The sequence below is a fragment of the Phyllobates terribilis genome, unplaced genomic scaffold, assembly GCF_046119375.1.
Source record: "Phyllobates terribilis strain yellow unplaced genomic scaffold, ASM4611937v1 Scaffold_5__5_contigs__length_657084704, whole genome shotgun sequence".
Lineage (NCBI taxonomy): Eukaryota > Metazoa > Chordata > Amphibia > Anura > Dendrobatidae > Phyllobates > Phyllobates terribilis.
This window is the reverse complement of record NW_027362765.1, coordinates 263,176,941-263,193,027: the sequence shown is the minus strand read 5'-3', so window position 1 is coordinate 263,193,027 and position 16,087 is coordinate 263,176,941. Positions and strand designations below refer to the sequence as shown.

Genomic DNA, 16,087 nt, shown 5'->3' with positions numbered 1-16,087 from the left:
GGAGGCCACACACAATACTGAGCCTCATTTTTACTTGTTTTAAGGACATTACATCAAAGTTGGATCAGCCTGTAGTGTGTTTTTCCACTTTAATTTTGGGGGTGACTCCAAATCCAGGCCTCCATTGGTTAATAAATGTGATTTCCATTGATGACTTTTGTGTGATTTTGTTGTCAGCACATTCAACTTTGTACAGAACAAAATATTCAATGAGAATATTTCATTCATTCAGATCTAGGATGTGTTATTTCAGTGTTCCCTTTATTTTTTTGAGCAGTGTATATGGAAAAACTTGTACGAAGGCCTGGAGGGTAGGGGACCAAGACCCCGATGTGCATTTTCATCAAGCTTTTGATTAAGATCAGTGTATAAAATGCTTGTCATAATATGTACTCCTTGTTCAGAAATTAATATTGTGATAATTCTACAAACTGAAATTGTGAAGTCGATTTTAGTTTCAAGAAATATTTTTTGTATAAATGTTAAGAATGCCCTGTAACATGGCGCGGGGTGGTAGCCATCGGTGAGGTACTCGTGCTTCACACCATGGCACGCTACTTGAAAATGGGGATCCCGGCTGGGTATGTGGACTTTAGTTATGGGGGCCCTCCGCCCTTGCAGACCGCATGAAGTCGGTGGCTTTGGCTAGCCAGGACCAGATGTTGCAGAGTTCAATGAGGTAAACGACAACTCAAAAATAAACTGCTTTTTTACTGAACAATAACATAAGAAGAAGTATATACAGTGGTCAGCGGGTGCAAAACTTCGTGGACTTTTCTCTTAGAACATATGACATTTTCATACACATTTCGTTCCTTCCTGAGCTCGCTCCGCTCTCTCCGTTCGCCTCTCTCTCTAGCTACACTACCACACAGCACTTCATGAGCTTCCCTACTCCCCAACAACAGCCCAACTAACCAGTAAGCGCTATTCCTCAATCCGCTGTTCTGTGCCCTTTTCCCCTTAGGGATCTACTTGTGACACTATGGCCGTTACTTACCTTCTCTGCTTGCCCGTGTCTTGGAACTACCACACCGGGCACTCTCTCTTCATCCCGCTGGCCTTCTCAGCGTTGCTCCGTCATTTGAATGTCAGAAAACTCAGTACCGTTACGTTAGGCTTCCTGCCCCAGACCTCATCTCCAGATAATCACCCACTGTTTCTAACACTTTTCCTTATCCCCACTCTGGATCACACTATCCGTTGACTCGGTCTCCGCTCACTTTAGGAACATCCAATTCATGCGGCTCTGCTGACTTATCAGACCAAAGGTCTGCTCTAGCTGCAAGCTAGGCCCTATCTGCCTTCCTGACGGGAAACTCTCTGTCCCTTCACTTCAACCCCTCCCATTCTGGAATGTAACACCGTAAAAAGGTTTGAGAAAATTTGGTAACTCCTGCTTAATTTTGTATTAATCTTGAGATGCAGTATTATGAGAAGCCCATGTTAAAGAGCACCCCTACATATAGGCAACTTCTACTCAAAAGTGAAACATGAATAAAAAAAACCTGAAAATTCAAATCCCTGAAACCTAGAATTTTATTTGACGTTAGAAACAGTAGTAATACAATTTAGTAATTGTATTTAGTAATTAACCCGATGATTACCACAAATCGTAAATTTACTTGCATGTGATATTGGTGGGTGCATGGAGCAAGCTAAATAACTGAGGCCAAACCACACCAGGTTAACAGGTAGTTGGTGGCTGTTTAACACAGCGGGTATCTGCCTGTAACAGCAGCTGCAGGTGTGAATTCTGCCCACTGCTGTTTATTTAAATGGCGCTGCCAATCTGATAGTGGCTATTTAAATAGTGCAAATGCACCAGCTCCCGTGAACCTCTCGCGATGCAGTCACGGGGAACAGGTGGGTTGGCATGGCAGTCAGTGGCCTGCTGATGGCTCATGCAATTGCGATCTTGATCCTTCTGTGAAACCTAACCTATGTGTGTACTTCATAGGAGAATGTCATTTTCACTATATACTCGAATAGTGTAGTACTACAGTATAGAGTTTACACCAGACCAGGGCAAAGTGCAGCCCACGGACAGTCAAACTGCTGGAAATATCATCCCACACCACATGGCCTCCACCTGCCCAGTGTCTCAATTTCATTGGTATCTGCATCCTCGGGATGCAGATAATGGTGAATACAACGATTGAAGCTGTCAGCTTCCACCATTAAAGGGGTATTCCCATCTTCGAAATCGTATTCCAATATGTAGTAGGTATAATAATAATAATAATAATAATAGCAAATACCTCCAATTAGAAATGTAGTATAGTTTTTCTGATTCGCTATGTCTCTTTCCTCATATGCAGGCATTGCAGGACCTTGACTATCCATCGTTACAACCACTGATATAGTGACAGTTAGCTAGTTGCTAGTGGTTGTAACCATGGATACCTAAGATCCTGCAATGCAGTGCAAATGAGGAATGAGACTTAGTGAATCAGAAAAACTATACTAAATTTCTAATTGGAGGTATTTGCTAATATTATTATTAATACACCTACTACATATTGGGATAGGATCTTGGAGACGGGAATACCCCTTTAAACCTGTGCATCCAAAAGTGCAGACGTGATGACATGACTACATCGCTATCATACTTCGTGGAGGGCTGTGTGGGGACATCATACTGCGTGAGGAATTGTGTAGGCGAATCATTCTGTTGTGAGCTGTTGATCAACGTACAAGGGCTAAAAAACAGGAGCAGTATGATTTATTGATTTATATAAACTTTACAAAAAGCAGTAAATGATATGATGTTGATTAGATGCTCCTGGTAAGAATACAGGTTACGATAAGCCCTAGCGTAACATGTATTAGTAGTAGTAGCTAGTCAGCATACTTAATTCATATGTTGTAGGTACGCCAAAATGGTATTAACAAATGTATGCTCAGCGCACAAAAAACAAGCCCTCATGCTGCTCCATTGATGGCGAAATAAAAGAAAATTGCTTTGTGTTGCCAGTAACTTTTTTATTTTTATAAACTTCTGACATTTATTTTTACTACTAAAATCTAAAAAAAAAACTATTTTTACTAAATCATGAATGCCATAAAAACCAAAAACCAATGGCAGAATCGCATTTTCTTCAGCATTTTACCACTATTTCAATTTGTTTTCCTGTTTTTCAGTATATTACATGGTAAAGTGAATGGCGTCATTCAAAACTTCAAATCGTGCCAAAAAAAAAAAAAGCAAGCCCTCAAACGGCTATGTGGGCGGCAAAATAAAAAAGTTATAAAAAAAAAAGTTACTTTAATAAAAAAAATGGAATTTTGTCAATAGGTTAATAGAACTGTGTTTAACCCCTTCCCCAGCCTATTAAGGTATGCACAGCCTGTACTGGTTATTTGCAGTAAGTGATGCATTGTAATCACTGTTTAACTACATAGAAAAACACATAAAATCATATGGCTTCCATGGACGACCAGCTATCACTTCACTCCAATTACTGTTGTGTCCCAAGTCAGTAATATCTTTAGCAGCCACCTGAACATGTACAGTGGTCCCTGGTCGAATTCCAGTGAGCACTAAAGAGGTGTGCTCATAAGGTCCAACCTGTGGGATGTAGAAAAAATAAGTTAAAATGCAAGATGAATAGTCACATTTCTGTGCTAAACAATATGAATATTAAAGGGGTCGTCCGCTACTAGGACAACCCCTTCTTGATCTAAATGTTTGGCGCCAGTAAAATAAAAGCGCTTATTCATATATCCCGTTCCGGCGCTGTTCCAGCGGTGTCGGCAGTCACATTCCCGGGGCTCTCGTGCGGTTGTTATGACACAATCACCGCTGGCGTCACTGTCTCCACTTTTGGACAAATCAAACAACATGATTGGGCGACAGGCTCACATAACCGCATGAGCGCCTCGGTAACACGAGTGCCGACACCGCTGGAACAGCACCGTCACCGGAGGTGAATATAGGCTTTTTTTATATCGGGGCCAAGCGTGGGGTATGAGAAGGAGGTGTCCAAGTAGTGGACAACTTCTTTAAGGGGAATCTGTCACCAAGTTCAAGCTAGCTCATCTGAGAACAGCATGATGTAGGGGCAGAGACCCAGATTCTAGTGATGTATCACTTAGTTTACTGGTTGCAGTAATTATAACTCACTGTTTTCTCTGCTGCAGATCTAGCAGTTCTCTGAATGCTGAGCTCTATATAACCCCTCCCACGCCAATGATTGGCAGCTTTCTGTGTACACTGTATATTGACAGAAAGCTACTAATCAGTGGTGGGGGCAGGGTTACACAGATCAGGAGGACTACTTGATGCAAGACAACTAGATCTGTATTGATGATCTCTCTCTGATCAAAACACTGAGTTTATTGAAACAACAGCACACAGCCTAGTAAGTGACACATCACTGGAAACAGGGTCTCCGCCCCTACATCCTGCTGCTCTCAGATTACATAGCAAAAACCTGCTGACAGTCTCCCGGTAAAGAAGTTATCTGGGGAAAATGTGATCATCTATTCACAGGATAGGTGATAACTTGTTGATCACTAGGGGTCTGACTTCTGGAACTTCGAAGGATCGGCAGAATGGGGCACTTTTATCCCCGTTAGAATTGAGCCTCTATGCACATGCTTAAACTGCACTCCATTCATTCCCTATGGGGCTGCAGAGCAACTTTTTGACCTGCAGCTCCATTTTGAATCCAGGATAAAAATCTCGCTATGCTAGGGGATAACTTGATTAACCAAACAACCCTTTAAAATATTTGTTCCATTTTGCCTGTAGCTGTAAAACCAACCACAGGTTAGGAAGTGCAGCACTGAAGCACAAACTGCTCCTCTGAAAAAAACACTACACAATTCTCTTTCTGATATCTTGGCTGATTTCTTTAAACTTTCCCATGATGCTACACGAAGAAACAGTGTGTTTCAGGTGTGCATTAAAATACATCCACAAGTGTGTCTCTAATTAACTCAGATGTTACCCAAAAAAAACTATCAGAAGCTTCCAAACACATGACATCATCATATGGGCAATCCAGAATTGTTTAAAGGCATAGTAATTTTAGTGTATGTAAACTTTTGACTTTGCAGTAAGTAATAAAAATGCTTTAAAACATTCTCTCGCTCTCATTATTCTGTCATTTGGCAAATATTAAAAATTATGGTAATGCTAATTGACATAAAACGGGAAAGGTTTATTCTGATTTCATGTCAGATATTGAGAAAAACCATGAATATGTGTCTTTTTATATAATGTGTGTAAACTTCTGGTTTCAACTGTATGTGGGGAAGGGGTTGCATAGGTGCAAAGTGCTGACGGGATGGCTGCGTACTATTTTACTTCCACATGAATAAGGCTTCTATACAGTGCCAGTTACATATAGGGCACCATGCTGGTTCATGACCTTTCACTTTGGTACTTTGTATAAAAAGAGTAAAGTAGAATACATTTGTGTTTCTTACCATTGTGTAGAATTTGGAACCCTCCTTTCTGTAGCGGACATAGTACTTTAGTGGGAAAAGGTCTGGGTATGGCCAAGAATATGGAGGCTGCCACTGTATATATAATTTCTTGCTTTCATGACATATGGAAGATATACTGACATTCACAGGAGTATCAGGGCGTACTAGAAAATAAAACATATTAAGTATAATGAACTATATGCCCTCCATAAGTGCGACGTTGACAATCGTGCAAACCTTTAGCTACATCAATGTGGCTGTTTCTCTTATGGAAATACATAGTCTGTCACTGCTAAGGGAACAATGGTGCTCTTATTGACTGCTATGGCCATTCATAGTACTACTTGGACAACCCCTTCAGAAATGTTATATTCCCCTTTGTAAAATAAAAATACCCAAAACTCCGTTTTCGGCACCCGGTCTTCCGAGGCTTGCATGACACTTATGCCACGAGAGCCCCTCAGCCAATCAGTGGCTGCTATTGAGTTACTGCACTTCCACTTCCTTCAAAAGAACCTCGGAAGTAGGCGGAAGGGTGTGAGCCATACAGCCTATTAGCGGCCACTGATTGACTGCAGAGTTTAAGTTGCAATCAATGTCATGCAAGACTCGAGAGATCTGGCATCTAAATTGCTGGTGCTAGAGGTGAGTATAGGGTATTTTTATTTTACCAGGGGGAATATAGTATTTAAAGAAGTACTCCCGTGTATTTTTTTCATGAAATGTATGTATTAGTGCATGTAATGTAGTGTGAGTGTGTTAATATACTCACCTACTGCTGCTCTCTCCGGTGTCCAGCTCCGATCTTCTGCTCTTCTCTGTGACGACACCGCTCTTCAGACTGTCCGGGTTAAGCTGCGTTACCCAGAAGTGACTTCTCCAATGTAAGCCTATGGAGCGTCAGAACAAGGCTCCATAGGATTTCAAAAGAGACTTTTGGCTCATGCATAGAGTATAGAGTGAGCCAGCTAGCCTCAATTGCCGTGACATCACTGAAGACCAGAAGATCAGCGCTGGACAATGGAGAGAGCGACAGTAGGTAAGTATATTAATACACTTACACTATATTACATGCACATATACACATCTAATAAAAATATATATACACGGTAGTGCTTCTTTGAGAGGAGGTTATCCGAGTAGTGGACAACCCTTCTAAGGAGGAAATTGGTACTACTGAATCTGATTTAGCATGACTAGCGCAACTACTACAAAGTAACGCTAATTGCAATATGAACTACTACCTCTGTTATAAGCTGTATAGTTGATGCTCACATACTGTTCTTCGCAGCAGAGATATAATAATAATAATGTCACTATAACATTATTACTGCTAAGATTGGAAAATTTTACAACTACCGGCTCAGTGGTTAGCACTGCAGCCTTGCAGCACTGGGGTCCTGGGTTCAAATCCCACCAAGGACAACATCTGCAAGGAGTTTGTATGTTCTCCTTGTGTTTGTGTGGATTTCCTCCGGGTTCTCGGGTTTCCTCCCACACTCCAAAGACATACTGATAGGGAATCTAGATTGTGAGCCCCAATGGGGACAGTGATAATAATGTCTGTAAAGCGCTGTGGAATTAATGGCGCTATATAAGTGAGGAAAATAAACTACCACTGCCGTAACCACAAATACCATGCCTTAGGCCACGTTCACACATTCAGTATTTGGTCAGTGTTTTACATCAGTATGTGTAAGACAAAACCAGGAAGGGAACAATCAGAGGAAAAGTATAATAGAAACACGTCACCACTTCTGTATTTATCACCCACTCCTGGTTTTGGCTTACAGATACTGAGGTAAAAAAAACTCACCAAATACTCAATGTGTGAACATGGCCTAATATACATATGCGGTGTGCTCGCTAATATAGTTGAGAAGAAGCAAACATTAGGAAGATTAGGAATCTGGAGACTAAACAAACAACGATCAATTTTTTGTTTCATGTGTTTATTTAAAAAAAAAATCTTACAGAGGTATTCTCAAAATTGCTAGTTATCCCCATGTGCTGTATTTCTCTGTAAGTCCCATAGGCAATGAATAGAGCAGAGGTTGAGCGTGTGCACCTCCACTCTTTTTAAGATTAGAACCCCCTGGATCACTGGGGGGGGTCTCAGCAGTTAGACCCCACTGATCCGCACAATACCCCTAATCCTATGGTTAGTGGATAACTTGTGGTGTTGAGAAAACCCCTTTAAATGAATAAGAATGTAATTATCTTTATTTTATGGATCGTGTCATGTCCGCCTTGTTATAGTGGAGCTGGGGATATATTTCAGTGTTATTTTTTATTGTAATTTATTAATATGAATAAAAGATTCAAATGTAAAATATAAAGAAATGATCGGGGTTTGCTGTTTTTTTTTACCCACAAAGCATTAAAGCTTCCAATCTCAGCCACATCACTGCCCTGTGTGAATAAGCCAATATAACTGCACAATTCTACACAATCACACTTGCATTATTAGAAATCCACAGTTATGGTGCGAAACTCACTGATGTTCTCCGCAAAGAAATGGTACAGTTGTGTTATCGATCCCAGCCGGTTGAGAGCTGTTACATTAAGCAGATAAGGAAATGCTTCAAACATCTGAAAGTTTCTTATCTCGCAGCTCATTGGATTCATTTCATGCTGCATACACTTTTTAGGTGACCCCGGTCCTATCAAGCCCAACCTAGAAAAAAATACATGTTTTAGTGCTAAGATCAGACATAATAAGAAACTTTGCAATGCATCTTATCAGAGAAATCCGCTTCTTTCGTCTCCATCTTTCATTCTCAATTCACAAGTAAATTCTGTCCTTAGTGAATACAGATTTTTCCATTACTGAGATAGGTGATGACAATTGGTGCTCATTAAGTTCTATGGAGAACTGTAAGAGAAAGTGCAGCAAAATGCCATTGTCTGACTCTAGTTTTTCCCTCCAAGCACCTCCTCATCTCATCTCCTATCTCAGTAAGGGCTCGTTCAGACGAACATTTTAAACGTCTGTGTGTTGTCCGTAGGCAAAAATGATACCATATGGACAGCACACTGACCAATGCAAGTCACTGCGATAGTTCACATCGCGGCATGCACTACTGTCTTCTAGGTCAGACTCGCCCATTATAAAGCGGGGTTCACAAAATCGTATGCAAAATTGTCCGTTTCACGTACAGAAGAAAATGACAATTTTTCATCCGAATTGTCATCTGTATGCTATCTGTTCATCCATTTTTTACGTCCGTATGCATTCTGTATGTCCATTTTGTACATCCATATGGCATCTGTTATCTATATGAACAATTTAATAAATAATAGAGGCCATATCCAGTTTCCGATGTTAATAGTAATAGATCCGTGGAAAACGCATAAAATATGGACGGTAACCCATATGTGATCCGTTTTGTATGCTCCCATTGACTTCCTATGCGGGAGTTTGATCCAGAATACAGATCACATTAGTGCATTCTATGGGTTTTTACTCGCAGATCCATCGTTATGAGTGTAAAAACCTTTATGTGAACTATCACAGTAACTTGCATTGGTCAGAGTGCCGTTCATATGTAAGACTGATAGCATTCAAATGTTTATTACATCAGTCTGAACGAGCCCTATTGGGTAAATATATATCTTCACTGAAATCAGATTTAACACATGAATTAACAGTGAAAGATCAGTCCAGAAGAAAGATGTAGATTTTTCTGGTTAATATTTTATATTTCAAAATGCTTCCAATTCACTAATTGTAGAAACATTACCTGTATGTTGTAAGGAAGGTGGTGTGTAAGTTGGTATCAGGATGGAGGTGCCAGGTACATTTTATTTTCTCTGGGTAACTTGCAGACCAACATTGGATATGGAGCTCTTCTGGAGGAACTAAGTAGACCATAAAATTAGCCATCAAGTCATTGTATTAAAGGGGTGTCTGTGCCCTCATACACCATAAAGATGAGATACCCAGTGCACTTTAATTATCTTTAGAACACTTGTAATTCAGTGTGACAGCAGCTGCTCCTCACTGTTCCCCTTGCCTGTCTGGGAGCAGGCCACGCCCCTTCTCAGAGTGGATGTTACTCACAGGGAGGAGGTGCATACTCGTGTGTGATGTAATATCCCAGATGGGAGGGGGAATTGTGAAGGAGCAGATCCTGTCACATGGAATTACAAGGGTTATAAAGATAATTGAAGTGCATTGGGCATCTCATCTTTATAGTTTTATGAGGGCAGGGACAGTCCAATTTTTTTATCTTCTGGGAGTACCCTTTTAAAGTAACTATATTCTGTCCTACATTATGCTGCTCTCAGATGAGATGGCAAAAACCTGATCACAGATTCCCTTTAAAATGTTCCTGTATAACAAAACTATTAGTGTACTGTGTGTGGTGGATATAAAGTCATGGCCAAAAGTGTTGCCACCCTTGAAATTAGAATATCATCAAAAAGTTAATTTATTTCAGTTCTTAAATACAAAAAGTGAAACGACCAAGTATTGAGTGCATTTACTGAACATACATTTCAGTAGGCCAACATTTCGGATTTTAAAAACATTTTTCAAGCTGTTGTTATGAAGTATTCTAATTTACTGAGATAATGACTTTTGTGTTTTCATTGGCTGTAAGCCATAATCATCAACATTAACAGAAATAAACACTTGAAATAGATCACTCTGTAATGACTCTATATAATATGAGTTTCACTTTTTGTATTGAAGAACTGAAATAAATTAACTTTTTGATGATATTATAATTTTGTGAGATGCACCTGTATGTATTGGAACAACACAAAAAAAAAACAGGAAAAAAAAGGCAAGTTGGACATGATTTCACACAAAACCCCCAAAATAGACTGGACAAAATTGTTGGAACCTTTCCAAAATTGTGGGTAAACAACTTTGTTTCAAACCTGTGATGCTCAATCAAACTCACCTGTAGCAAGTAACAGGTGTGGGCAATATGAAAATTACACCTGAAATCAGATAAAAAGGGGAGGAGTTCACTCAATCTTTGCACTGTGTGTCTGTGTGTGCCACACTAAACATGGAGAACAGAAAGAGGAGAAGACAACTGTGTGAGGACTTGAAAACCAAAACTGTTTAGCAATATCAGCAATATCAAGGTTACAAGTCATTCTCCAGAGATCTTAATGTTCCTTTGTTCACAGTGCGCAACATAATCAAGATGTTTACAACCCCTGGCACTGTAGCTAATCTCCCTGGATTTGTATGGCAGAGAAAAATTGCTGAAAGGTTGAAATGCAGGATAGTCTGGATGGTGGATAAGCAGCCCCAATCAAGTTCCAAAGAAATTCAAACTGTACTGCAGCCTCAGAGTGCATCAGTGTCAGCGCAAACTATCCATTAACATGTGAATGAAATGAAAAGCTATGGCAGGAGACCTAGGAGGACCCCACGGCTGACACAGAGACATCAAAAAGTTAGACTGCAGTTTGCCAGAATGTATGTGAGTAAACCAAAATCCTTCTGGCAAAGCGTCTTGTGGACAGATCAGACCAAGATAGAGGTTTTTGGTAAAGCACATCTTTGTACTGTTTACCAAAAATGGAATGAGGCCTACAAAGAAAAGAACACAGTACCTACAGTCAAATATGGTGGAGGTTCAAAGATGTTTTGGGGTTGTTTTGCTATCTTTGGCACTGGGTGCCTTTACTGTGTACAATGCATCATGAAATCTGAAGATTACCAACAGATTTTGGGTTGCAGTGTAGTGCCCAATGTCAGAAAGTTGGGTTTGCATCCTAGATCATGGGTCTTCCATCAGGACAATGACCCCAAACATTCTTCAAGAAGCACCCAGAAATGGAAGGAAACAAAGCGCTGGAGAGTTCTGAAGTGGCCAGCAATGAGTCCGGATCTAAATCCCATTGAACACCTGTGGATAGATCTTAAAATTGCTTGTTAGGAGAAGACACCCTTCAAATATGAGAGAACTGGAGCAGTTTGCTGATGGTTATAGGAAACGATTGAGAAATTATTGCAGTTATTCATTCAAAGGGTGTGCAACCAAATATTAAGTTGAGGGTGCCAACAATTTTCTCCGGCTCATTTTTGGGGTTTTGTGTAAAATTATGTCCAACTTGCCTTTTTTTCTGGTTTTTTTTTGTGTTGTTCCATTGCACAAAATGGAAATAAATGTTTCTAATTGCAATAATTTTCTGGGAGAAATACTTCATTTTCACAATTTCAAAGGTGCCAACACTTTCGGCTATGACGGTATGTGGCCCACTGTGAACATTTCAAAGAAAAAGAAATACATAAGTTAGGATAGGTTAGGGCGTTGTGAGGTGATGTCAGTATCACGTAGTCAGAGGGAAGCGTATCAATATCAGAATCCTTAAAGGGAATCTGTGAACAGTTTTTTCTGTGTAATCTGAATACAGTATGAGGTAGATGCTGAGACACAGATTTTAGGGATGTATCACTTATTAGGCTGTGTGCTGTTGTTTCAATACAATGAATGTTTTATCACCAGGAGATGATCACTACCTGGACTACAACTCACATGAGCCCTGGTCCGACCACACCCCCTCCTCTAATAAGCAGCTCACTGTCATTAGACAATGTACACACGAAGCTGTGGTGTGGATGGGGTTAGCTTCCTGAGCTACATGCTACATCTAATTTAACATGCTCTGATTATAACCCAATTGCAACACCTATTAATCTAAGTTATACATTGCTGGAATCAGTGTCTCTTGTCCTACATTATGCTGCTCTCAGATGAGGTGGCAAAAACCTGGTGATAGATTCCCTTTAAAATGATCCTTCATAAACGCATACCCTTATTGGCCACATGTTTCCACAATGAATGAAAAATATGTGGTTCCCCTGCTTCTCAATGACTGACCCTGGGTATCTCTGGTAAATCTCTAGAAACTAATTTTACCAAAGGGCCACATCCACATCAGAGGTAAATAAATGTGGGAATTAATGTGAACCTAATACCTCATCCACATGACAACCAAACACTCAAATAGGAAAAAAATGTAAGGTCACCGCAGTCACACTCAGTCTTCAGTTATAAACCACATATGTATATACCGATGACTCTATACGTGGTCTCTGTTGCGTATGTATTAACACCTTATTGCTACATACAGTCAGGGACAAAAGTTTTGACAAAAATTTAGTTTTTCAAACACTTTACTGCTTCGATGTTTTTAGATCTTCTAGCCATATGTTTTTTTGTAATACTGAAGTACAATTAGGGTTTGTTCACACGTTGAGAATTTGCAGTGTTTTTTCCATGCACAAAAAAAATGTGTTTTAAAGTCTCAGCATAATGAATGTAATTTTCAAAATGTCATCCACATGCTTCATTTTTTTCCCTTACGCTTTCAAACCATCAATGAATTTTTCAAATATGCAGCATGTCAATTCTTTCTGCGTTTTTGCTGTTTTTCACCCATTCTATTAAATGTTTAAAAAATGCAAATAAAATGCATAAAAAATCAAGAAAAACTTGTGAAATTTATGAAGCATTTTTCCTGCCAACACCTACGTTTTTCATGCAGAAAAATATTGCTGCAAAAGTGCCCTGTTTGTTGATTCCCTTATAAGCATTTCATAAGTTTCTAAACTTTTATTGACAAATCATCAAGTTGATGCAAAGACTCAATATTTACAGTGTTGATAAGCTCTGGAGAAGTGCACACAAAATAGAGCAATACCGTCTGGTAAAGGATTGGTATAAGCGATGGTAGCACTCACCTAAAGGTGTTGTGTGCAGGAACAACACCTATAAAGGTGTGGAAAGAAGCTGCTGCTGCCCCTTGGCTGGGTGAAATGGTTCTTCCAGATGTATAATGCCAAAAATGGAAGCTGGCATTTTTACTAATAAAAAAAAAACATTTTGGAATCCCAAGGCTCTTCATTGCCCCAGCACAGCCCGCCTGAATGTGCAAGCTTCCATTTTTGACAATATTTACAGTGTTGTCTCTTATTATTCAAGACTTAGCAAGAAGTATAGGGATGGGACTACAGGGTTATTTCTCTAATGAAGCCCCCTTTGGACTGTTTAGAACAACTGGAAGAACAGTTGTCCAGAGAAGAAAAAGCGAGAAGTACCATGAGTCCTGCATCATGCAAACATTAAAGCATCCTGAGACCATTCATGTGTGGGGTTGTTTTTCTTCAATGAAGTGGGCTCACTCACAATTTAGCCTAAGAATACAGCCATGACTAAAGAATGGCATCTAAACATCTTCCAAGAGAAACTTCTCCCAATCATCCAGGAGCAATTTGCTTTTTCCAGCATGATGGAGCACCATCTCACAAGGCAAAAGTGATAACTAAGTGGCTCAGAGAACAAAACATTGCAATTTTGGTTCCATGGACTAGTAACGTCCCAAAGTTCAATCTAATTGAGAACCTGCGGTCAATCCTAAAAAAGCGAATGGACAAACAAAATCACAGAAATTATGATAAATTCCAAGCAATGATTAGGTAAGAATGTGTTGTCCACAGTCAGGATTAGGTCCAGATGCTGATATCGAGCATGTCAGAACAGATTCCAGAAATCTTGAAAAATAGGGGTCAACGCTGTAAATTTTGATTTTTTACATAAACCTGATATACTTGTCAATAAAAGTGGAAAAACTTATAAAATACTTATAATTGTACTTCAGTAACCAGAGAAGCATCTGACTAGAAGATCTAAAAACACTGAAGCAACAAACTATGTGAAAACCAATATTTGTATGGGCATCAAAACTTTTCACAATGGCTGTACATTTTGTCTTGTGGAGTCGGTAGTTGAATTTTGCCTTAATTTTTTTTTTGTGTGTGTGTTTTTAGGTTAAAACATGGCAAAGACAAAGCCAAATGTATCACCAGATGTCAGGAAGTTTACCAAAGAACACTATCAATGGAAAGAGACAGCATGGTCTAAGGTGTTGTGGTCGGATGAATCCAAGTTCAGTCTTTTTGGTATTGATGGCAAGCACCTATATATAATGCCCAATTGGAAAATGTATTGATGTAAGGTTCCAAACACCTACAGTGAAACATGGTGGTGGCAATGTCATGGTTTGGGGGCGGCTTTTCTGTGTCTGCCATTGGCCCTCTGCATAGAATTGATGGAAATATGAATGCTACCATATACACGGATATATTGGAGAATGTAATGCTGCCACATGGTAAAACCAAAGTAGGCAGGGGATGGAAACTCCAGCAAGACAATGATCCTAAGCACACATCCAATTTAGTCAAAAATTGGTTAGCAAAGAAAAATGTTTGCCTGTTGCAATGGCCAAGCCAATCACCTGATTCAAACCCTACAGAGCCCCTTTGGGATGAGTTAGGGCCACGAGTTGCGGCCCCTACCCATAGCAATAAAAATGAAATGTTTGCAGATTTGAAAAATGGAATGGAGCAAGATCCCTCTAGATGTCTTGAATACCTTAGTGGCCTAAATGCCCATTCGGTGTGGTGCAGTAATTAAAGCAAGAGGTTATGCTACAAAATACTAAGTTATGGTATCGTAAACAATGAATTACTCTCTATGTTGTGATCTATAAATAGTATATGCAAAATTTTTGGCAGTCAGTTTTCTTTAATTAAATGACCATACCTGTATTCAAAAGCATTTTGGTTAAAATGAAGGTCTTGCATAATGACAATTTCATGCACTTTTAATTCATCACCAGGGAAATGGCATCACAACAACCAGACAGAAGTAATCACATTTTTTTTTTAAAAAAAAGCAAAAAAATTGGTCACCACTGTACATACCCTCTGGTCCCGGCTCAGAAACCGGCGAATCCCCACAGCGCACAGTGCCTGCGCTGGGGGGATTCATAAGTCTGCAGTCAAACAGTGTGACTGCAGACTTATGGATTTGGACTTGACAACACCTTTAGTAATGCCACATATCTGACATGGCACAGGAGCTGAGAGAGGGGTGGCAGAGTTTTGTTCTCCCAGTTTGTCCCACTGCAACTATATCCAATGGGTTTCAGGGCAAGATCATTGGACATGACCTCACCTCATGCACGTCACTGACAGCGTGGGAAAATTCTCCTGCACTCAGCGCTTCAGCGTGAGAATTTCCCCACGCTGTCAGTGACGTGCATGAGGTGAGCTCATGTCCAATGAACTCAGCTCACTTCATGTACGTCACTGACAGCGTGGGAGAATTCTCACGCTGAAGCGCTGAGTGCAAGAGAATTTTCCCACGCTGTCAGTGACGTGCATGAGGTGAGCTGAGTTCATTGGACATGAACTCGGCTCATCTGGATGACGTCACAGAGAGACACTGAGGAGCGCAAGTATGCCTGCGCTTCTCAGTGTCTGCGGGATGACAGGCTGGATGCCAGCGTTCTGCTGCGGTCCAGCCTGTCATCTCGATGTAGCAGAGCTGAAGCTGTCGTGGGATCCATGGGAAGGTAAGGATGAGGTTGGTTTATTATTTTTCTTTTATTGCAGGAGATCGTTGGCTTCAGCTGGAATGGGCGTGATGGTAAGTATAGTTTAATTTAGAACAATAAAGAATTGTGTGTTTATTTCAATTAAAGGACTTTATTCTGGGTGTTGTGTTTTTTTTAAATACTTTACTAGAAATTCATGGTGGTCATGTCTAATATTGGCGTGACCCCATGAATTTCGGGCTTAGGGCCAGCTGATAATGCCAAGCTGGCCTTAACCCCTTTA

The 16,087-nt window shown here is 40.1% G+C and overlaps 1 protein-coding gene across 2 annotated transcripts in view; it reads right to left on the bottom strand.

Moving 5' to 3' along the window:
• Positions 1 to 2,770: 2,770 nt before the first annotated feature.
• The window catches only part of EBI3 (Epstein-Barr virus induced 3), a 139,635-nt gene continuing 126,318 nt past the window's right edge, over positions 2,771 to 16,087 (bottom strand). Inside the window, exons 4-7 of one of the 2 annotated variants that reach the window (XM_073684130.1) lie at positions 9,180 to 9,297; positions 7,935 to 8,113; positions 5,437 to 5,600; positions 2,771 to 3,571 (exon numbers count right to left, since the gene is read on the bottom strand). In XM_073684130.1, the coding sequence (XP_073540231.1) occupies positions 3,398 to 3,571; positions 5,437 to 5,600; positions 7,935 to 8,113; positions 9,180 to 9,297 (635 nt within the window). In that variant the 3' untranslated portion in view covers positions 2,771 to 3,397. The remainder of the gene's footprint in view (positions 3,572 to 5,436; positions 5,601 to 7,934; positions 8,114 to 9,179; positions 9,298 to 16,087) is intronic. The other variant, XM_073684129.1, reaches the window with a different exon arrangement.